General features: G+C 34.5%; 1 protein-coding gene across 4 annotated transcripts in view; it reads left to right on the top strand.

Annotated features, from left to right (window-relative positions):
* Positions 1 to 24078, top strand: part of LOC106661724 (DNA-binding protein D-ETS-3-like) — a 248056-nt gene that overhangs the window by 113387 nt on the left and 110591 nt on the right. For all 4 annotated transcript variants that reach the window (XM_024229822.1, XM_024229821.1, XM_024229820.1 and 1 more), the window contains 2 exons: positions 1131 to 1192; positions 11244 to 11488. In XM_024229822.1, the coding sequence (XP_024085590.1) occupies positions 11248 to 11488 (241 nt within the window). In that variant the 5' untranslated portion in view covers positions 1131 to 1192; positions 11244 to 11247. The remainder of the gene's footprint in view (positions 1 to 1130; positions 1193 to 11243; positions 11489 to 24078) is intronic.

The following is a 24078-nucleotide window of genomic DNA, read 5'->3' as shown; positions in this document are numbered from 1 at the left end:
GCGGGTTCAGTAACCCAGGAATCCTCTGCCAAAGCAGAGAGGGCTGACGGAGAGAAAAGGAAAGGGGGTAGGAAGGATAAGGAAGGTAATAGGAATATTGCCTCCATCATTGGTTAGCCCCAGGCATCAGGGTTGATGGTCGGATTGCTTGGCCCCACAGGGAAGATGTCCCTGAAGGTAGAGTACTTCAGGGCAGTGTTCTGGATTGTATCAGAGGTATGTGGATGCATACGTACGCGTGTATAGCGTTAAACCTATCACTTCTCCCAGTCCACCAATAATTTCAACTTTTGTAATTTGCAAGAAATTACGGGCAGGCGTCGAGAGTCACCCACCCTGATGTCTAATCAACCAGCCGCCAAACTGGGCTCCAAAAATTATCAACAGCTGGGTTATTTAAGCTCCCAACGCGATCGGTTCCAAAATCCTCACTCGTTCACACTCTCACTCACTTTTAAATACATTCTTTCTTATGCACATATTATTCAGTAAGTTAGAGTGGTGGAGTACTCGATATTACTTTATCACCATTTACATAAATTATACAACTAACCAAATTAAGGTTTCATGGGGTACTCAATATTCCGCCAATATTTCTTTGACACTAAACATTCACACTAATATATACAACACTAGGGTACAGAACAATATCAGTACTACAAAACAATCCTGTTTCTTCCAAGAACCCGAAAAGGGGTGTGATACTCGTTATATCGGATGGCTTGCTTACACGCTCTCTATATGGAGTCAATCGCACGCTCCAATTAGGAAGAAACATCCGTGTGTAAACCTCGTAACGCCAATCCTTAATATGATGAGGTTAACTCTTCTACAGGATCAGATCTTCCGATAGCCGCAAATCGACAGTACTCATGATTTCTTGTTTCTACAATATAATATCTGCTTTGATTAATAAATGTACTGTTAAATTAGCAACATTTTTTTTTCAACCAAATTATTTTCCACGGAGGTTTTTATATTTTTGTAAACAAGAACTAAGACATATCTATTTTAAACAGAAAGTTTAACTGAAAGCACGGTCAAATCTTCATTGTAACACGAAAATGTTCTAATGTACTTAATACTTTTTTTAACTTTTTTAAGAAAAACTAACAAACTTTTTTTTCTAGATCACCGAGAGGCCGATGCCTTCTTGAGACAAAATTCCATTTATCCCGTGACTTCGAAAAAGGTAAAATAATTTTCAATAAAATACTAAACATAGTGGGGTTGGGATGGGAAGTTAGTGCCCGGAGGGTAGAAGTCACGATAGCTCAAGTGGTAGAGCAGCGGCGTATTTAGCCAAAGGTCGTGGGTTGGAATCCCGCTCGTGGCACTGACTTTTTATCTCAACTTAAAACCTTAATTAATTGAATGTTATTAATTGGTCAAGCGGACCACGAAAAATAGTGAATTTAATGAACTAAACATAGTATAAACTATTATCAAAGTTCAAAGTAGTCAATGGGTTGGGTGAAGTACACTTAAAAAAAAATTGATCCTGGATCTTCGCCACCATTTTATATCGCATTAACAGAATCAAATTTGCACTTCGTGCCGAGAAAGGTCGATGAAAAGGTTGTCAACGGCGAATTGTAAGCAAACATGCGTTTTCTTAAATTTCCTCGATTTAACGAGTGTTTCATTGTACTTTTTTTCGAGATGGAAACATTATTGGATAGAATGGTTCCGCCCTAGTGAGAGATTTTTTTTCAATTTGCGACGAATTGCTTGGTGAACTGACATCAAAAGTGATTATTGGTTATTTCCAGTGTCACGCTATCACATTTTCAGACCAAAGTTAAATCTAGCACCTTTTAGATGTCTTACTACAATGTATATATTTGGTTGGGGTTTGATGGATGTTTTAGATTTGGGACCGTCTGATCTGTTTTCGTGTCGGATGCATTTCACCTTCTCGCCCTCTTCAACGGTAGGTCTGTAGATGAAACCTTCCTAAATAATCGGCACTAACCAAACAAAAAATTACTATCCTTTAAGGAACTTATCCTATAATTTGATAATTCTGAAATGTATTATTATTAACAAATGGTGATTATTTTAGTCTTTTACTTCCTGTGTACGTTTTACACCTTCTTTACATTGTCAGTGTAAATCGTGGTTAACTTTTTAAAAACGATTTCCTTAACAAACTTGTCTGACAAAGGCAATGTTTACTATACTAACTTTTAGCCCTAATGGTAACTTTTAGCACCTTTCGCTCTCTAATTAATTAGAAAACAAATCACCGCTTAGCACGTGAAGGGATGACGAGCAGCTGCTGCATTAAGTAGCACCTGTTTGTGCTGGGCTGACCCGGGCTATTAACCGTTTTCTAGCCACGGATTCTACAAATAATTTTTTTTTTAAATCTCTTCGTCCTTATCGTGATTTTTAATCAACGGAATGTTTTAAATGACCGAAGCTTGTACTGAAACAATTCGTGAAATATTTTTCTGCATATTTCCCCTAGACACTCTGATTAAACCAACAAACAGCAAGAATCGGCAGATCCCGTGATTTTTTATTAAACCAAAAATTAGATCAGAAAGTGAATTGTGAACAAAACTCTCCGTACTTATATACACATTTTTAAACTAATAGTGTATCTACATATCAATAAATTAACTAAGCACATAAAAAAGGCAGGTTCTTCATGAACTCCTTTCGTTCTTTATTTTTTTTAGAACTTAACTAAAGAACATTTACATAATGGAAACAAGATTTGCAATTTTATAGAATTTTCGTGCTCCTAACAATGACGATTTACATATTTTTGAAATTAATCCTGGTTTATTAGGTTGCATGAAGTGTCTTATCTACCCCGATTGAACAGTTTATGATCGTCCTGGATGGAAAGCAAGTTATTTCTATATTACCAGCACTGGCTTGGGCTGAAGTCAATTAATTATTAATCAGTCTAATTAATCGGATAATATTTTTTATTTTTAATGTTATGTGTAAGAAAACATAGATAATTTTACATTATCACATTAAATTCAAAGCTAAAATCAATATTGTTGAAATATAAAAGCAATTAGTTTCGGATTTTTCAAGCGTTTTAGGTTTTAAAACGGTAGCACTTTCCTGTTGTTAATGTTTGGTAAAAAGCTTGCTTTTGGAGTTTAAATTTATTTAAACAAATAAAACTTATCGAGAAAAAGGCAACCATGGGATATTACTTACAGTATTCTTTTGTAAACATTTGCGAAATTAGGCTTAATTTCTAATAAATTAATTTTGCACTAGTGTTTTGCGCAAGGTACAAAAGACAATTATGATTTTTTCTATTATTAAAATTTTAAAATCTATGAAGCTCGATGAAATTTTTGTTTTGCTTTCTCAGCTTTTATTTTATGAAGGGATAAGCACAAACTAAAAGAAGTTCATTTGCTCCTTTTACGAAAAAAGCTGAAGTATGGATTTCGATTTTATTGTAGATATTTGCTCAGTGTTGCTGCGGTAGCCGTATTCGATTTATGTATTGTTTTTGCAAACCCATGTTATTTTGAACAAGTTCATTCATCAACCAATTGAAGTTTTTTTTATATTTGCCACGATAAGAAAGTGGACTGGCAATGACCCATATAGTTGTAGTACATTATCCACACAATCCACATATGTACACAATCCACAATGACTTTTTTGTTTTAGAACACTTTTTTCATGTTCTAAATTTTGAAGGATTTCCGTTTTCGTCCTCCGCAATCTGTCTTTATTATATCCTCTTATAAGCAACTAAGAAACCAAAAAAGAATTGGTAGACAGAGGGTTGGAAACAATAAGAGAAATAGACAATATAAAACATAGATCAACGCGTCGATTGAATTATAGATAAATAGTGCGAGGGAGAAAGAGTGTAAAAGTGAGAAATAAGAGGAAAAGAGAAAGAAATGCAGAGGAAGAGAGAGAGAGAGAGAGAAGGAGAGAGAGTGTCAGAGTGAGAGATATCGAGACAGAGAATTGAATTGAACATTTTACTTACAAAAAGTAAAAGCTCGCCAAACTAGGTTTCGTGGGCCTTTCTTACACCAAAGTGGGCTCCAAGAATTATCAACAGCTGGGTTATTTCAGCTCCCAACGCGATCGATTCCAAAATCCTCACTCGTTCACACTCTCACTCACTTTTAAATACATTCTTTCTTATGTACATACTATTCAGTATGTTAGAGTGGTGGAATACTTGATGTTCCTTTATCACCATTTACATAAATTATACAACTAAACCAAAATAAGGTTTCACTCAATACTCCGCCAACCATCTTTTCACACTAAACATTCACACTAATATATACGTTCACTGTCAACATGCACTAGGGTACAGAACAATATAAGTACTACAAAATAATCCTGTTTCTTCCAAGAACCGGAACAGGGGAGTGATAGTCGTTGTGATACTTATATCGGGTGGCTTGCTTACACGCTCTCTATATGGAGCCAATTGCACACTCCAATTAGGAAATTAGGTTTCCTGGGCCTTTCTTACATTTAGCGAGCATTCGTACATACAAATAAAATTTACATAATTCAATATAAAAAATACGTATAATACAAATATAATTTTTTCACTGTCTACATAAATATTTAAATACTATTGATTTTGACAATAGACAAAATTTTCTTTTTAACGTCTTTCTAACGTAATTTTTTTAAATTGATAAATTACAGTGATAAGTCCAGATAAATTCTAGAATCATAGATAAGTCGTATGTCGAAGGCGCATATTTTGGTAATATGTAATTTATGAAAATTTTTATTACAAATTACTACAAGGCCATAGTTATATTTGAAAGGATTAGTGCATTAGAAAGCTTTTGCTTCATGGATGGATTATTAAATAATTTTACAATTTAGAAAGAGAGAGAAGGAAAGAGAGAGAGAGAGAGAGAGAGAGAGAGAGAGAGAAATGAGCGTGATTTTTAATGAGTGGTATGTTTAAGTATCTACATAAATTAATCTTTCATAAGATCCTATTTATTTAGCGTGTTTTCTGCAAAATTGCTAGTTAAGAAAATATACTGGAAGTACGTATACCCGTGATTTGTCAGCATGTAGAGAACTGCGGTGACTGAATGGTTCGGATGTTGGACTCTTATTTCTCACGCTAGCGATTCTGCGGTCGAATCCCGGCTTAGCCCACGAATTTTAATGTACAATAATATTTAAAAAAAACTAAAATCTATTTAAGGTGGTTTGTCCTTGACGTCCTACCATTTCTCTCGTAGAAACTTTACCGTCAAAATTAATCAAAAAAACGAAAATAGGGATCGTTTTATCTCAGAAACGTAGGGTTTATGGGTCAAGTTAACCGTTTAGAAAGCTGGTGAGTCGTTTCGCAGATAGCAAATACACATTTTAAATAATAGTGTAATACGGAGACGAAACTTATCTTTGTTGATAGGACCAATCTCGCCATCACAATTTCCTCCCTCAGGCATAAGGGTTTCGGCCAAGGGTAAAAACAGAGGGCGAGGGATACCGGCTTATAAATCATAAGATAACTTCTGTCTGGTTTATCTCCGTTAGGATACGGGCTAGCGCCTCTGGCCATAAAAGGGCTCTGACCCTCGGCCTGGGTAGTGAGTACAGGCTTAGGATTTCGTACTGGAACATACAACTTTTCAGTTCGACTCCGCCCCTTTTCCGCTGGAAACTGCTCGACGGCAAAATAAGAAGGGGGGAGACAATTCTTTTTTCTGTGTATTATCGCTTACACCAGTTTCGATTTGCATACCTGTTTCCGTTTCATTCAAAGACAATTTCAAACTTTCCGTAATTGGTCAAATCATATTCATCTTCCATAAATGAAACAAGATTACAGTAAAACAAGTACTAATTTGTCATTAGGATTATATATTTTAATGTATTATTAATCTTACAAACATAAATTACATCTTGTTCTTCAAATTGGGCGGTTTTATTACAAATTCTTACTTATGAAATGAAAGAGAAATATACTTACTACAATATACTATTGATTTGTAAACTTTCATTACTATGAACCAACTTTTTTAAAATAATATTTAGACAGATAAAGAAGAATGAATTGTTCAATAGAAAAGCTAAGATGTAGAGAAATAGAGAGAGAGAGAGAGAGAGAGAGAGAGAGAGAGAGAGAAAGAGAGAGACAAAGATAGAGGAGAGAATAAAAGATAAAGAGAGGGTGAGAGAGAAAAAGTGAAAGAAAATATGGAGAAGTAACATTAGTACACTTTATGAATCTACATCCTATAAACACAAATATAACAACAAAGAAAAATATAATATTAAAATAAAGAGGTAAACATGAAAATACTTATTCGAGAGGAAGAGAGAGAGAGTGAGAGAGATAGGGAGAAAGAGACAGAGAGAGAGAAAGTGAAAGAAAATATGGAGAATAATAGTAGTACACTTTATGAATCTACATCCTATAAACACAAATATAACTACAAAGAAAAATAGATATTAAAATAAAGAGGTAGACATGAACATACTTATTTGAGAGAAAGAGAGAGGGAGTAGAAGGGAGAGGGCGAGAGAGAGAGAGAGAGAGAGAGAGAGAGAGAGAGAGAGAGAGAGAGAGAGAGAGAAACGGTAGAAGGGAGAGAGCGAGTGAATGAGTGAGAGAGTCAGTGAGAGCGAGAGAGAAAAAGGGAAAGAAAATATGTAGAAGTAATAGTAGTACATTTTATGAATCTACATCCTACAAATATAAGAACAAGAAAAAATAGCATATTTAAATGAAGAGGTAGGCATGAAAATACTTATTTGAGAGAGAGTAGAAGGGAGGGCGGGAGTGATTGAGAGAGTGAGAGCGAGAGATAGTGAGAAACAAAGAAATAATGTAGAGAAGTAAGGAAAAATAGACATAGCATGTCACGTAGTGAAAGATGGACGAATATGAAGAACTGATTAAAATTATTTATCCGCACTACACAAAAGCATGCAAGTCACAACTTAGAAAATCACTTTCTTAAATAAATTAAATTTTATTAATTAAAATAAGTAAATTTTAAATGTCGTTGGTTCGAATCCCGCTCGTGACCCTAACTTTTCATCTCAATCAAGAACGTTAAGTAAAAAGAATAATTAATTGAAATAATTATGACCATTAAGCAAGTATGATTAAATTTGAAAAAGTAACTTTTCCACGGATTGAGATAAAACCACGATATTTATGGCATTGTGCTCCACTTTAGATATGCTGTCACAGAAAATTTTACTTGCAGACCACCCTCTATAATTTACTGAATCCGCCAACATGCGATATTTGTTTAATTTTGAAGATAATTTTATTTTTGAAATTATATAATCCTTTTTTCAAACAGAAATGGTGGGAAATGTTCGATGAATACTCAGAATCCTTTGATGCAAACACAACGATTTAGAAGAGGGCGTTTTTATGGGACCATATATCAGAGGGATGTGAAGGTGACGACGGAGGGGGTGTTTATGGGTCAGCTCACACCCATCCTTTTTATGGCCTCATCCATCTAGTGGAAAATTGTCTTTTTTCTTCAGAAATTACAATTGTCCCATTCGGATATTAGATCGCCACTGTCCCGTTTTCAGGCTGTCGTTTTCCAAATATAAAAATCAGCATAATCTAGAAATATGGAGTCTAGAGTTGTAGTGGAAATGTTATACAGAAAAAGTGTGCTTTTAAAATTCATGATTTACATACCTGTTTTAAATTAAAATGTATCTACTGCCAATAAACTAATCTCTCACAATACAAACCTTTTGCACAATTCTTCCAATTTTTTATGATGCATTTGCCATGACTTGCAATGCTATTAAAAACGATTGCAATATCATTTGCATTACAGTTCTGCCAATTTTTTTTAGTGAGGTAATCATAAGTTTGTCTGTACATCTGGAGTTCATTTTTTTTCTTTTTTTGTGGACCGATTCAGAGATGGAAAAATATTTGATGTTGTTATAACTAGGTTAGGTTATAGGTTCATGGACTATGTATCTTGCAGGTCTTGAGTTTTCTGGTGTATTTTCAGGTTATATTTTTACAGATTTTGGATGTATTCACTGATTATTTTGGGTGTTACCTTTTTACGTGCTAGTACTTTAAAGCTTTACTTTTACTTTAGAGTTTCTTGGTTGTCTGATCTTACTTAGATTTGTTATCAGTGTAATCCTAACTCTAAAACTGCAGACAGATCTTTTCAAGAAAACGCAAATTAAGCTCAGAACGTAACCTTGTCGCACCATTTATTTTTATAGAAATCAGAGTTTGTCCTTCCCTGCTTTTAACTGCTACAACACTGCTTAAGATTTTCAAGATTTTGTTGAGAGTACAAAATTAGTTGTAAGTGAGTAAGTGATCTTCCATTTATGCTTTCTAATGCTGTCTTAAAGTCCACAAAAAAAGTCAACATTTTTTACCACGGTCAAGAAGTTGGCCAAATTTAAGGCGGCAAATATATTACCAGTTGTGCAAAATCCAGGAAGCCCGCTTTAAATTGGGTAAGAAAATTATACTTAAGAGAAACAAGTTCTGCTTATTTTAATAAAATACCTACGAAAATCCTTGCTACTGCATCCATACAAACAACGTATGATGTGAAGCTATGTTTGTATGTTTACGCCACTGACGAAAAGCTATGCCGTTAGTATAACTGGCAAAATAAAAAAATAAAAACTGACTCCTGCTTTATTATATAATCGCTGGAATAAGAGAATAGAGAAGGTCAATTCATTCAGAAATAGAAAAAAAAATAATGGACTTGGGAGGCATGGGTGGCCGCAATGGTTTGACACGGCCCTCATCTCTGTAAGGTAAAGGTTCCGGGTTCGAATACAGACCCGCTGTATCTCAACCTGACATACTAATAAGCTTTTCATCTTTTTTGGTAAGGCTATGAACCTGGGATCACCGATTTTAATGCAACTTTTTTTGGAAATACTAGGCTCAAAATATTGCCCACGCTTTCGAGCCGAGAAAAAAATTATTTTAAGTAAATTAAATTTATTTTTCTGACTTTGTTGTACCCGTATTTGACGGTTTTTCAATTATCTTCAAAGAAAGGGGTTTGTAAAAGTGTGAAAAATTTTCGGTGACTATTGACAGTAAATAATTTATAAGTAGATCGGAATTTTTTTTTAAATCAAGAAACAAAATTGAAGTTCGTTTTTCGAACTCTAGAAAACTCCAGGTTACAAATTTTTGGGAAAAAGAAATATTTCCTTAAAAGCGTTTTATTTAATATATGCTTCCAAATTTTCTCGAAAGTTATACAAATGGTGATAACTGAACTACATGAAACTTTAGACTGATGTACTTTCAATATGGCTCAAACCTCCTGTAAATAATTTAAAACTGGATATATAAAATAAAAAAATTGACGTGGAGTGGATGTATTTAAATAGCATGATTGAAGGGGCGCATCCCAGTTACATCGAAGAATATCGAGAATTCTGGGGTAGGTTACATGATTGAAGTAATTGAGATGTAATTAAATAGCGTGAATGGAGGGGCTTAACCCTAATTACCTCCAGGATCGATTATTATGAAGTAGTTTATATGCTAATTAGACAAATCATCTTGTTTCTGTTTTATATGCATTTGTGGTATTTTATCCTCAATGGAAAAAGTCATTAGGGTTATCGTCCTCATTTTTTGAGCTATTTTATATTCAATATATTGGACTAACGGTGAAAGGAAATTCTCGGATTAAAATGTGTGGCAGACACGAAAAGGAGATCGAAGGTAGGTAGGGCTAGGGATGACCAATGTACTGGCCTAAACTAACAAAAAAAGGTTTGAGATGTTTTTGTTAAATTCATTTATATTTTTTTAATTATAATGGCCTGAAATATAAATATAATTGGCAGAGCCTAAAAGAAAACATATTTATCTTCCAATAGCTCTAATAATGTCGAATTTGGATAAAATCATGAAGAGATATGATTCTTTAAGTGAACTTCGGACATCTGAAGCAAAAAATGTGTTTCATTTTGTTACATTTACTATTTAATGGTACTTAAAACGAATCCACATAGGCCTCTTGAAAAATATTTTTTGCCAACTTTTCTCGAAGCATTTTTTTTTAAATAGTTCCTACTCACACAAAGTTGTTTTGCAACGATCGGGATTTCGAGCCCTTAGCTCATCATCAGGTTGAAGGAGTTCTACAACCACGTCTCTCGACGTGAATTGCAAAAATGACCCTGCCGATACCCCCTCCAACGCGACGTTCCAATAAAAAGCTGATGAGAAGCTCCTTCAAACTGATGATGAACTAATGGCTCGAAATCCGGATCTTTCCTAAACAACTTACCGTGAGTAGGAACTATCTTTTTAAAAATGATTGAACACCGCGCTCACTTCACCATTCATCATTTCTACTAAGCATCTTTTGGTTTTTACAAATTTTCATTTAACGAATCTCATTTAATAAAATTATATTTATTATTTTTTTATTCTATCTACAAATACTAATGTACTGATTTTTAATAACCATAAAATACATACACAAAAAACTATATTTTAAAAAATGTACTTAGATTAGGCAACATATTTTGGCACCTCGGAATGCTTGGGCGCATACTTTTTGACGTGAGAAGGTGAATAAGATTTAAACAATTACATTTAAATTCTTTTATTATGATTATTATTACTATTTATTTTTTTACCTAGTTACATAAAAAAAGTTTCATTAACATCAGTTTTGCCGCAGACTAAGCCGCTCTTCTAATCGGTTAGCTTGTCCTATATGGTATAGGACACAATTTAAATTGTATGATACACAATTTAAAATGTCATGGAAAATGGGAACATAATATAAATTTTAATTAGCCTGACGTGATAGCCTCATGTAGCGAGGCCAGGAAGATGATTTTTAAAAATCATCTTTTTATTAGGATTGCAGTTTATGTACTGTTTAATCGTGATAAGAGCATATTTAAATGCTCATATTAGAAAAATTGGAAAAACAACACGTGTGTATTGTATACAGGCGAGGATTCGTATGAATAATCTGTTTTAGATTCAATGTTAATAACAGGAATTATCTTCCATAAATTGTAGTGGCCTGTAGAAACTGTTAGCAAGCTTCCGGTGTTGCAAGCATGATGAATTATGCTAAATAACGGCATCGGCCACAATAATTCGCCGTTGATTTCACAGGAACCTGGATTTACGGTTAATGGATGTCATTGTGGCAATGTTTGACGGAATCATAATCCAATGGAGAAATGAACGTTTCACCTATCTCGATTTATCATTTTGTTCTGTGACACTGTTTCAGCTCTATGAGTCTGGAAGTCGGGATGTACGATAGTTGCCCGTACTCGGGCGGGCTGGAATTGAAACGTTGCTCCATCAAATCGGAAGAAATATCAACGACGACAGAGTGGTACCGGTTCTGCAACCCGAGCACATTTCAGCAGCTGAAACAGAGCGTCGAGAAGGCGAAGGCCGCGTTGACCGCGTCGTCAGCATTTACTGATCTGTCCCCAACTTTCCAGCCAACAGACGACAAGCGAAATCATGGTAAGTGGCATGTTTATTAGCATAATAATTTGATATTTTCAAGAGAAATATAAATTGAAAGAGATAACACTGCGAATCGGTCAACACACTCAAATGGGTTCCAGTGAGAGTTATATTATACAACATAAACAATTAAAAACAATATTCTAATAAAACTATGATTTGATCTGTTTTGTTTGAACTTTTAAATGTGAAAATCATGGTTGAATTATTACATTGAACGACCTAGGAAAAAAGACATAACCATTAATTTTTGGTAGTATATAGTATACTTTATCCCTTTTAATACGCTCTATTCTTTCTAATAAATTATTTTCCAGACTTATTTTATTGCAAACAATTTTACAAAGGTCAATAAATGAACAGAGCGAGAACGTTCATAGTGGCGATTCTAAAAGTTATATTTCGAAATTGAACCTAATCAATAAAGCAGTAAAAAGTGCAAAGTGCTATCAAAGAGCGTTTGATGTTTTGACGTCGGTGTTTATCACAATAAGTCCATAAACAAGATTCGCCCTTCAATATTATGGGACCGAAGCCCGTTTACGATAGTCGTACGTCTGCCTTCTCCCGGAGGCATTAAAACGATCATAAATTGCCAATGGAAAATTAATTAACGTATAAACAATGAAATGACGCAAAAATGCAGTTAATGCTATTTTATTAGTTAATTAAGATGGACAGTTATGTTTGTCTAGAAATTATTCAATTGTTTTTATGTTTTCTTCTTTTTCAATGCTTCAAGACCATTCTTATTCATAATAAGTCATAATTAATACTTAATTATCTGCCGCGCCTGTCAAAAAAATGAATTAGCAAATTAATCAGCATTTATTCGCGGTGTTATTCAGGGCTGCATACTTGGCCTATTCCTGTGATTTATTTACATAAACCTTCCTATTTTTGGCGATAGGAAGTGTTCTGATTCTGAAAATTTGTTTCATTTTTTGTTAAGTTCATTTCTCTAACTTCACTACTTATCATTATCATATAAATTTGATTTCACCGAATCACATAGGCAGAGTGAAAATGGCAGAAATGCCGAAACACGGCAGGAAGACCAAACTGAACGGAAACGATAAAATTTCAGGCTTGATTTTAAAGTTTTGTGTAGATTATGTGTGAAGTTGCGTAATTTATTTACTTCTGTTTTTAACCAACCTTATATTTATTTTTTTTTAATTTTCCTTCATTAATGGGTTTGTTTTGTCTCAGGGGTTTTCCAAGTAATCTTGTGGTTTTTAATGCAATTCGTAGGTGTAATTTCTTAAATGGATGGTGAGTTTATATCCCTTTATATCTCTTTCCCTATATATGCAACTTGTTTATTAATTTAATGATGCTGGCAAGAGCTATAATTTTTTTATGTTATTATTAACGATAATTCACTAGTTTTCGTTGTCTGCTTGACCATTTAATATGTGTCAATAAATTGAGGTTTTTAGTTGAGATGAAAAAGTTGAAGTCACGTTAGCTCAGGTGGTAGAGCAGCGGCGTATCTAGCCGAGGGTCGTGGGTTCGAATCCCGCTCGTGACACTGACATTTTTATCTCATTTAAAAATCTCAATTTATTATCGATAATTTTGGTCTGTTTATCACCTCTGTGTTGAACTGTCTGGCGCGTTTCGGTTTCTTGCCATCTTCAGCGTTAGGGCGTATTTGCCAATTGTAATATTGGCAATGATATATTTATTATACGTTTTCTAGAGCTAATTAGAACGAAACTAAATATATTTCAAAACGTTAAAAAATTATCGATTTTGTTCAACAGGTCGGATGTTACTCAGAGGTACATACTTGGCCCATTATCGGGAATTATTTACAGAAACAAAAAACCCATTAACAAAATCATTTAGTACAAGCTTAGAATGCAAACTGCCTTCATAGTTTCATTGACTTTACCTAAAAAATAAGTTCACTAATTTTCGTGGTCCGCTTGACCAATTAATATCTTTCAATTAATTAAGGTTTTTAGTTGAGATAAAAAAGTCAGTGTCACGAGCGGGATTCGAACCCACGACCTTCGGTTAAATACGACGCTACTCGACCACTTGAGCTATCGTGATCTCGATCTACTCGGACACTAACTTCCCATCTCAGCCCCACCTTTTGAAGTCCGAGTGGATCGAAGGCACGATAGCTCAAGTGGTAGAGGAGCGACGTATCGAGCCGAAGGTCGTGGGTTCGAATCCCGCTCGTGACTGACTTTTTTTATCTCAACTAAAAACCTTAATTGACTAAAAAATAAGATTTTTCCATATTTTTATTTCTGTTGAAATATTTAATTTTTATATAATTATTGCACTCTCTTAGCCTTTCTCACTTCTATTTTTCTATCTTTCTATGTATGTTCCTTAACGCACTACTCTCTCTCTCTCTCTCTCTCTCTCCTGTCTCAAAAGATCTATCTCTAGATCTATCTAACTTCTCTTGTATCTGTCTTTTGGTACAAGCTTAGAATGCAAACTGTCTATGTAGTTTAAATATCCTTCTTCTGTAATTTCGACCATCTATTGATTTTTTTAAAACAATTTGGTTTGAACTATTAGTCTTATTCGAGGTGCCTATAAAGAAAGTTAGTTAACTTAATGGAATAAAAGGATAGATCATTTTTTCAATTATATATTAATCTGGTCGTTACCGATCATTTTGCTCTCTCTATCCTTGCTCTTTTGTTTGGACAGTCAAACACAGTGAGAAAAATCAGACCAAAATGAACCAAAATCAACTAACTACACTTATATATTTTTATTTTTAAAAGTAAATGAAATAAAACAATTCTTTTTTTTTTAGCACGGATTAACGATTAGTCCTAGCACTCTTGGGTGTCGCGGAACCGTTTTACCATACATTGTTTTTTTTAAATTCTAAATTGAATTTCAAGTTGTATGTAGTTTTTCGAACCCAGACTGTTACCGGGCCAAATACTATTACTATGTAGCAAGTAAATACGTACCATTACGGCATGGAAAATTCCTTCTGCCGGAGGAGCATACAGTCCAGTTCATCTGCTAAAAATGGATAGCCTGAAGTTTTTGATTTGGTGTTCTGCGTAGATTATAAAACTGGAGCTTAAATTTGAATTGAAGAGTTTCAGGAAGGAACTAAGGTTAAAGCATTACTATATGCTGATCATGTGTTGTTCTTAGTGGATAAATTTACAGAGGGACATAAAAGTATTAGAAAAATATTGTGAGATATGGAATTTGACTGTTAACCTTGCCAAACCTAGTATTTTTCTAGCAAATACTACCCTAATGAGCCACAGCGGTTCATATTTTTTGTCTTTTATTTATTAATAAAAATAATAATATTAATATAAATATAAATAATATTATTTTTAAATTGTTACATTAGTAGGCATAATAAAATAAAAGTGCACTAATCCCATAGTAAATACAAGTTTATTACCTAAAATATCTCCACCCTGACAAAACAAATAAAGCATTTATTGCCTCGTCGTATCCCCAGGATGTGGGACAGCCCCAATAAAAGTGAATTGAGACATAATAATAAAGTGTGGAACTGATTTTTGGATGAAGTGGAAATTAATCGGTCGGCGCAAGGCAGAGATTCGTTACGGTTTGGGCCGTCCGACAATGGCCGATCCTCCCCCAGCGACCACCTTAAAACGATTCCCATGGCACCGGAACGGATTTTATCTGAAAGGGACATCTTCATAATAGCTGGTACTCGTGTGGGAGTCTATTAAACAAAGCCGTGAAAAATTGATCTGGGGGGGTGGGCAATTTTCAAATCCCGATTTCACCCCCTTCCGTTAAAATCACTCCCTTGCATGTTCCCATGGCATTTTTGACGTTAGCCTTGCTTTTGATCCTTTAAATTGTAAAATTTATCGGATACGTCTATTTTTTCTGTCTGTGTTGTAGATGTACTATTTCGTAATATTATATATTCCTATTTTAATATCACACGTTATGGATCTATACGGATATATAGATATGAGTTATGTTGCCTGGAATTAGATAGCAATCAAAATCATTATCCATTACCTTTATCAATTATCTTGATTTTTAAAGCTTACTAAGAATGCCTAGTTTTTATAATAATCTTTTCCTATGTACGTATCATTTACGTTTTTTTTTTGTTCATACCAGCTGCTAAAATTGTTTTCATTCCCAATCTAATCTTTCATCTAAATAAATTAAGGTTTTTAGTTGAGATAAAAAAGTCAGTGTCACGAGCGGGATTCGAACCCACGACCTTCGGCTAGATAGCCTTCGCTACTCTACGGTAAGCTATCACTATGTCACGATAGCTCAGGTGGTAGAGTAGTGGCATATGTAGCCGAAGGTCGTGGGTTTGAATCCCGCTCGTGACATTGACTTTTTTATCTCAATTAAAAACCTTAACTAATTGAAAGATATTAATTGGTCAAGCGGACCAGGAAAACTAGTGAACTTTCATCTAAAGTTGAAAGTTATTGATCTATTGCCTAGGTTTGATAAAATTCACTAAGATGACTGTGCTTTCATTGATATCTTCCAATACACTTATATATTTCAATTTCTCGTTTCTTTATTTGTGAAATTCAAACATCCCCTAAATCTTTTCGAATATTCAAACCTGTTCTTTGTTTTAAATCAAGACAACTATCTCTCACTCTATCATTTACACTGTAGCTTTGTCAAAATCACTATTAAAATGTTCTTTACTTCTTCATTTTTCTACTCACTCTCTTAATTACTGTTGTATCTATGTATAGATAATTGTTTTATATGTTTTAATAACAGCCTTCCTCATTCCCTAATTCTCTAATTCTAATTAATAGTGTGTGCATCTAGTATTATATCTTTAGATAGATTTTCTCTGCTATTTAATAATTAAAATTTCTTTATTTTCTTTTCCCATCTTGTATTATATTGTATTTTTGTAAAAGTATAATCTTTCTATGCTTCTCAAGTTTAAATGTTTTCTTCTTATATTTCGTTCTTTGTCGTATTGTGTCCCCTCTCACTGCTGCCTCAACCTTTAATATTTTTATTTTTTCTTATTCTAAATTTCTCCTTTTATTTTTTCACTTTCTCACTCCTTCTCTCTTCTTCTGCATAATTTCTTCACAGATCTATTTTATTTTTAAATGTATAACTGTAGTATTTAACTTTTACATATTTATTGCAATTATACTTATTGTTAGTCATTTTACCTTTTTATATCTTTTAGCATTTGTCCTTATTCTGTTTTTTTTCTCTCTTCCTACACGATTCATTCACATTTCTATACTATTTTTGTATGTTTTATCTTTTGTCTTTTAAATATTTATTGTACCTACACGTACCGACAGACTATGTTTATAATCTCTTTTTGTCGCCTTCCTTTCTTTTCTCTCTCCTTCTCTCTTATTATTATCGTTATTTTGCTCTATCTTTCTTCGTTCGCTTTGTTTTTATTTTTTTTCTCTCTCTCTCACGTTCTACATACATTTTTTCAATCTGACAATTTAATTAATTTATCAAATATATTAATTTATTTATATTATATATTATATATATCTCTCTCTCTCTCTCTCTCAATCTGACAATTTAATTAATTTATCAAATATATTAATTTATTTATATTATATATTATATATAATATATTTATATTATATATTAATTTATTTCAATTTGCAATCGTTCTCTAACAGACAGATATTTTTCCAATGTATTTTTTTCATTTTCAATCTAACCTATTTATCTTGTACATATTTATCTCAAGTTCACTTTGAATGTATGCAATTTTTATACTTTTATTTTTCTGTTTTTGTCCATGATCTCTCTCTCTCTTTCTCTATTCCCCCTCTCTCTCACTCTATTCTCTCTCTCTCTCTCTCTCACTCTCTCTCTCTCTCTCTCTATCTCTCTATCTCTTTCTTTATTCTTTCTCTCTCTCTCTCTCTATCTCTCTATCTCTTTCTCTATTCTTTCTCTCTCACGCTCTCTCATACTCTCTCTATCTCTATCTATCTCTTTATTTATCTATCTATCTATCCATCCATCTATCTAACTATCTGTCTGTCTGTCAACCTATCTATCTATCTACCTATCTGTCTGTCTGTCTATCTATCTATCTATCAGTCTGTCTGTCTACCAATCTATCTATCTATCTATCTATGTATCTGTCTGTCTGTCTATCTATCTATCTATATATCTATTTATCTATCTATCTATTTACCTGTCTGTCTGTTTGACTATCTATCTATCCATCTATCTTCACAGTTCTGCAGTAGTATTTTGCATCTGTAGTTTTTACCTGTTACATATTTATTACACTTACACCTAGGCAATATTACAATTAAAGAGAAATGTCATTTTCTATTTTTCGCCTTTGTCCCAAATGTCTTCTTCTCACTCTCTCTCTCTTTCTTTCTATCTTCTCTCTCTTTCTTTCTCTCTTCTCCCTCTCTTTCTCTCTCTGTTCTCTCTCTGTGTCTCTATCTATCCATATCTTAATTTATCTATTTATCTCTACCTATGTATCTACAAAATAAATATCTTTACATTTCTACAGTAATTTGTATTTTCTGTTTGTAGTGTTTACCTGTTGCATACTTATTGCACTCACACCTCGTCTGTATATTATTTTATATTTACTCTCTTTGTCCCTGATCTCTTTCTCTCTCTCACTCTCTCTCTCGTCTCTCTCTCTCTCTCTCTCTCTCTCTCTCTCTCTCTCTCTCTTTCTTTCGTTCTTTCTCAGTGTCCCACCCACCTCACACTCCGCACACAAAACCGTTTCTTACCACCCACTCATAGTAGATGTGTATAAATCCTTACTCTTGCTTTCCCTATACTGGCTGGGTTGATCTGTCGTCATTTCGTTATTTCGCCATCTTCAGTGTGTCTATGTGATTCTGTTATGCCAAGTCTCGCTTAGGGGGGGGGGTGTATCCTCGTTTTCTTTTTTTATCGGTGCCTTTGGTACCCAGCTACGATAGACATACCAAGATAATCGGTAAGAATCCAATTCCGTATTATTTTATCTATTGATGATTTTATGGTAATAATAATTTATAATTTGTAAAAAGCGATCATTTTTTTTTCTTTTGGTGGTTGAATCTTCGTGTTTTGGGAGTGAGAAACGGCAGAATAATTCTTTGGAATGTACTGTTCGTAAGAGAGTTGTATTTTGGTTATTGTGGCCCCTTTTGCGATGTATATTTCATTGTTTCATTTACGCAGGGTTTATTCTTGTATAAATTGCAATTAGTGTGTAATATAAGAAAATACGAATAAAGGTATATGTTTATACATTTATTAATTATAAATGAATAAATTATTAATGAAGAGAAATATTTATAAATGATTTATTGTAATTAGTCGTTGTAGCTCTGCTTGAAAAAGTATCCAAACAAGAAATTTACTTATTCACAGGAGTTGTGGCAAATATTTTGACAAATGGGCTTGAGAAAAGTAATAAGCGAAGGTAGTGGCTCCTCAGTCAACCGGAATACAAATCACCCGGGTTTTTCCCCTTCGCCGAAATTACCCCGCCCTGTAGTGGATAGGGGATGAATGGCGACAGTTAATGTAATAAAGGGGGCGGCAAGTTAAGAAAACACACAATGGGGAGGTAGGATCGGCTGGGAGGAGTCCATGGGTTCCCTTGACTACCGAATAAAACACCTCGACCATACATCTTCGTAATCGTTCCACCCCTACGCCCAAGTTGCCAACACTAAGATTTATAAGGGGCCAGCCAAAGCTCCTCCTGAGTTCTTGCCAGAAATTATTCTCAAATCTTCCTCTCTCTCCTTCTAAGCGAGATATTTTATATCGCGCTATAAATTCACGGGGGAGGACCACTTTCGCCCTTATCAAGGCATAAGAGGAGGAGGACGGTGGACTATCTTCATGAGCAATTGCATTTTAATAATCCACTAGAATATCTCCTCTCATCGTTATTCTAGCCTAGTCTGTATAGAATAAATTTTGTCAATTTACACTGGCCGAAGAAAACGATCTTCCCTTCTTATCCTAATATTTAAAAATGCTTCAACCTCCCCCCCCCCAAAAAAAAGTTTAACTTTAGAACTAAAACAAATATAGTTTTACATTTTAAAACTTACATTTAAAAAAGTTGAACCAAGCGCTCCAAAATCCAAATCTCTTATGACTACTTACAATATAAGATTCTTTTTTTTTTTTGGTTTTAATTTGAAGAATGTTAAACCTACCTTCAATTTGGTAACATGCAACTTAGAGCAAATACATACGATATTAAAGACATTGGAAAAAAATATCCGTTGATAGGACGGCAATGATGCTAAATGTTGTGTGTTGATTTAATGTTTGTTTCACTTATGCTATTTATGTAAAGTCGTCGTTGAGATGAAAAAGTTAGCGTCACGAGTGGGATTCGAACCCACGACCTTTGGCTCAATACGCCACTGCTTTAACCACTTGAGCTCTCAAGACTTCGATCTTCTCTGACACCAATTCCCCATTTCAACGTACAACCTTTCGCATTTTACCACTTTTCGCTACTTTTCAAATGTGTAATAAGGGTTCTCAGCGAGTTATGAAAATGGCCACGGCGAGCAGTTAGTGAAGTGATTACTTCTTTTGCTTATTATATTAATCCATTTATCTTTAGTGGTCTTGAGCATATTAATTATTTCAATTAATTATAAACTTTTTATGTAAATTCAATTAATTAAGGTTTTAGTTCAGATAAAAAAGTCAGTGTCACGAGCGGGATTCGAACCATCGACCTTCGGCTTGATACGCCGCTACTCTACCACTTGAGCAATTGTGACACTCAGGCACTAACTTCCCATCTCAACCCCACCTTTTGAATTTTTCCTCCTTTTTTCTATTTTTCAAAAGGTGGGGTTGAGATGGGAAGTTAGTGACCGAGTGGATCGAAGTCACGATAGCGCAAGTGGTAGAGCAGCGGCGTACCTAGCCGAACATCGTGGGTTCGAATCGCGCTCATGACACTGATTTTTTTATCTCAACTAAAAACTTTAATTAATTGAATGATATTAATTGGACAAGCGGACCACGAAAACTAGTAAATTTTTAAGTAAAGTTTTGGTTGAAACCACTTATACGTTGAGATGGGTTTGGTGTCAGAGAAGATGGAAGTCACGATAGCTCAAGTGGTTCGAGCAGTGGCGTATTAAGCCGAAGGTCGTGGGTTCGATTCCCGCACGTGACATTAACTTTTTCATCTCAACCAAGACCTTCCATAAAAAGAATAATTAATTGAAATAATTAATATGGTCAATTAAACCACTAAATATAAACGGGTTTGTTTCAATATCACATTTACCTCCTAGGAGATCTCGCAGCTATGTCTCTTCAATCAAAAAAAGGTTTGAAGGGAATTTGTCAAGGTGCGAGTTTTTGGATGTGCTGATTTAAGGTGGTTGTGAGGGTTCCCAAATTTTCAATGACGGGAGCTACTTTCAACTTGAACTAATGGAATATTGGCTGTGAAAGTTTTTTTTATTAATAAGCCCTGGGTTTGTTTGCATTGTAAAAAAATTTTATTAACCGAAGCATTTCGATAGCGTATGGTCGTAAAATTATTAGTTAATTTCTGCTTGGCGAGGAAAAAAAATATTCGAAAAGTTTAAGAAATCAGACAGCATTAGCGTCAACTTTTAACTTAGCGGGGATTATCATAATTATCAAGCTTTTCCCCCTTTCGACTTTTTTGTTTCTGCTGGGCTCGCCCTCGAGTGAAAGACAAAAGATCCCCTCCAGAATCGGGAAAAAGCGACACGCCTCTCCCTCCAATGGGAAAAGGACAGAGGAGAAAGAGAAAGTGTGAGGGAGAGTCGTCGTCGTCGTCGTCCTCGTCGTCTTAATGATTTTCAACCCTCCTGTAATTATTCTAATGACCCACTGAATATTCACAAAGTTCCGGCCGCTCCTTGCAAGACTTCCATTGTGCCCAAAAGTAAATACATTATTCAATCCATTGTCCTGGCCGTTTGCAAGACCGCTCGCCCGGACAATGCCGGATCAACGTCAATTAATCACATCCTAAATCCAACACCCTGAAATAAACTGGATCGGGGCGACGGATCCCTTCCACTGATATAATCGCGTTCTGCCAAATCGTTTTTCGAGAAAGGGCAGGCCTAAACTTGCAAAATCATAATATGTTAACAACTGACAAAACGTACATACTGTTTTCGATAGAGTTTTGATAACTCCCAGTATTATTCTTTAACCAAAATAATTTACACAGAAAATTGGTTATCTACAATGATAAATGTTTTTGTTTTGAACACTCTCAACAGGACTCACTACATTGACACGACGATCAAAATACACTATGATCCCTGGAGATGATCTCAATAAAGATTGTTAAGTTCTCACAATAAAAAAAATGTGTTTCTAACCTACATCACACCAGAACTCATCTCACGATCTATAAATAATCGTTCTTGTCTGAAGTTTAAATAACATTTTTTTGTTTCTGTAAATGCTGACATAAACGGGACGTTTGTTGGTTACTAACAGCTAGTCATTAAGATTTTGAAACTTATAGTTAAACATAATATAAATATCTTTCAATTAATGAAGGTTTTTTAGTCGAGATAAAAAAGTTAGTGTCACTAGCGGGATTCGAACCCACGACCTTCGGCTAAATACGCCGCTACTCTACCACTTGAGATATCGTGACTTCGATCCACTCGGACACTAACTTCACGACTCAATCTTATCTTTTGAATGTTCCCTCCTTTTTGCCATTTTTCAAATATCGTGTAATCTATTTGATTCTCGGCGACAAATTGTTTATCTCAACTAAAAACCTTAATTAATTGAAAGATATTAATTGGTCAAGCGGACCATGAAAACTAGTGAATTTAATAATGTAAATAATATGAAAAGTAAACAAAAAGGCTCTTTGGTACAAAACTGAACAAAAGGAAAAACCAAAAGCTTCAAAATTTTTAATTAAATGTTCAAAATTCCCATCTTCCTGAAGAATGCAATCCTGACATTGTGTCTTCTTTGAACATTTAATTTTTTGCAAATTTCCATCACGCTTCAAATTTATACCAGAGTCTTTTTTGAATGATAACTCAGTAGCTTATTTTTTAAACCATTTAAAACCGATTTTTCCCCCCAATTAAATGTTAATTTTACATTGGTGATAACTGACCTTTGAAGAACTAAACACATACGCATAACGGTCATTGTTTCTGTAAGTACTCTTTTCTGTAAGTTCCATATCTCTCACTATTTACAGAATCAAAAAATCTTAAACTCTTACCGAGGACTCAGGTCTTAAATAAACACAACCTCATCTGCACGGGCCAAGGATCAACACCATCCAAGGTTGCGTACTGATCTGTACTGTGCCATCAGTCACCTATATCTGGATTCGGAGATGAAGTTCCCCTGAGGATTCTGTCATCCGAAGAGGCCCTCCAGCGATCAAGGACCGAGGATCCGTTTCTACTAAACAATTAAATTTTTGACAATTAAACGTTAATGTTACATTGATGATAACTGACCTTTGCAGAACTAAGTACTTGTGTATAATGCGCATTGTTAGGGGCAATTTTTCTCTAAGCGCCATATCTCCCAGTATTTCAGAACCAAGAAAATCTTGATAAAAGTAAAAATTTATTAAATTCACTAGTTTTCGTGGTCCGCTTGACCAATTAATGTCTTCAAATTAATTAAGGTTTTTAGTTGAGATAAAAAAGTCAGTATCACGAGCGGGATTCGAACCCACGATCTTCGGCTAGATACGCCCCTGCTTTACCACTTGAGCAGTCGTGACCTCGATCCACTCGGACACTTCCCATCTCAACCCCACCTTTTGAATTTTCCTTTGGAAAATTGCAAAAAGGAGGGAAAATTCAAAAGGTGGGGTTGAAGAGGAAAGTTGGTGTCCGAGTCGGTCGAAATCACGACAGCTCAAGTGGTAGAGCAGCGCCGTATCTAGGCGAAGATCGTGGGTTCGAATCCCGCTCATGACAGTGCATTTTTTTTGTATACTAAAAACCTTAATTAATTGTAAAAATGTCTCTTTTTCGTGATTTTTTTAATTTTGTTTGCTTAAGATTACAAAAAGACTGTGAGTCTCAAACAATGTCGTGAAAGGTTGAAGTAACATGAAAAGTGAAAAATCTCGGATACAATTGAGATTCAGACTTTGGACATAATGGACTTTTTAGTCAAATTTGACTTGTAGGATAACATCCTGAAGTATTAACGACTCTTCACGGGATAACCTGTTTAAAGTCAGGATTTTTTTTTTTTTTTTTGTGTGTGGGACCCATTTAGTTGAATTAGGGTATTGGATGGAGTACTTGATATTCCTCCACCACCCTTCACACATATGATATACCTAACCTAATTGAAGGTCGATGTGGTATTAAATATTCCTCCAAAGGCCTTCTCACAGTATACATTCACGCTAATAAATACACTGAATATACACTAAAAGAAACACAAAACGAGATGTCTATCAGTATTATTTGCAATAAAATAGCTTTCTCAAAAAAATCGACATAGGGACACTAATTAATGTCGCCTAGGGTTTTTAAATTTATTTTTACAGATCGGATATTAAATTAACGTAACGAATAATTTAACTTACTGTGTATTAATTGTAT

Source organism: Cimex lectularius, unplaced genomic scaffold (assembly GCF_000648675.2).
Source record: "Cimex lectularius strain Harlan isolate CLEC.00 unplaced genomic scaffold, Clec_2.1 scaffold317, whole genome shotgun sequence".
Taxonomy (NCBI): domain Eukaryota; kingdom Metazoa; phylum Arthropoda; class Insecta; order Hemiptera; family Cimicidae; genus Cimex; species Cimex lectularius.
This window is presented reverse-complemented; position numbering and strand designations above follow the sequence as displayed.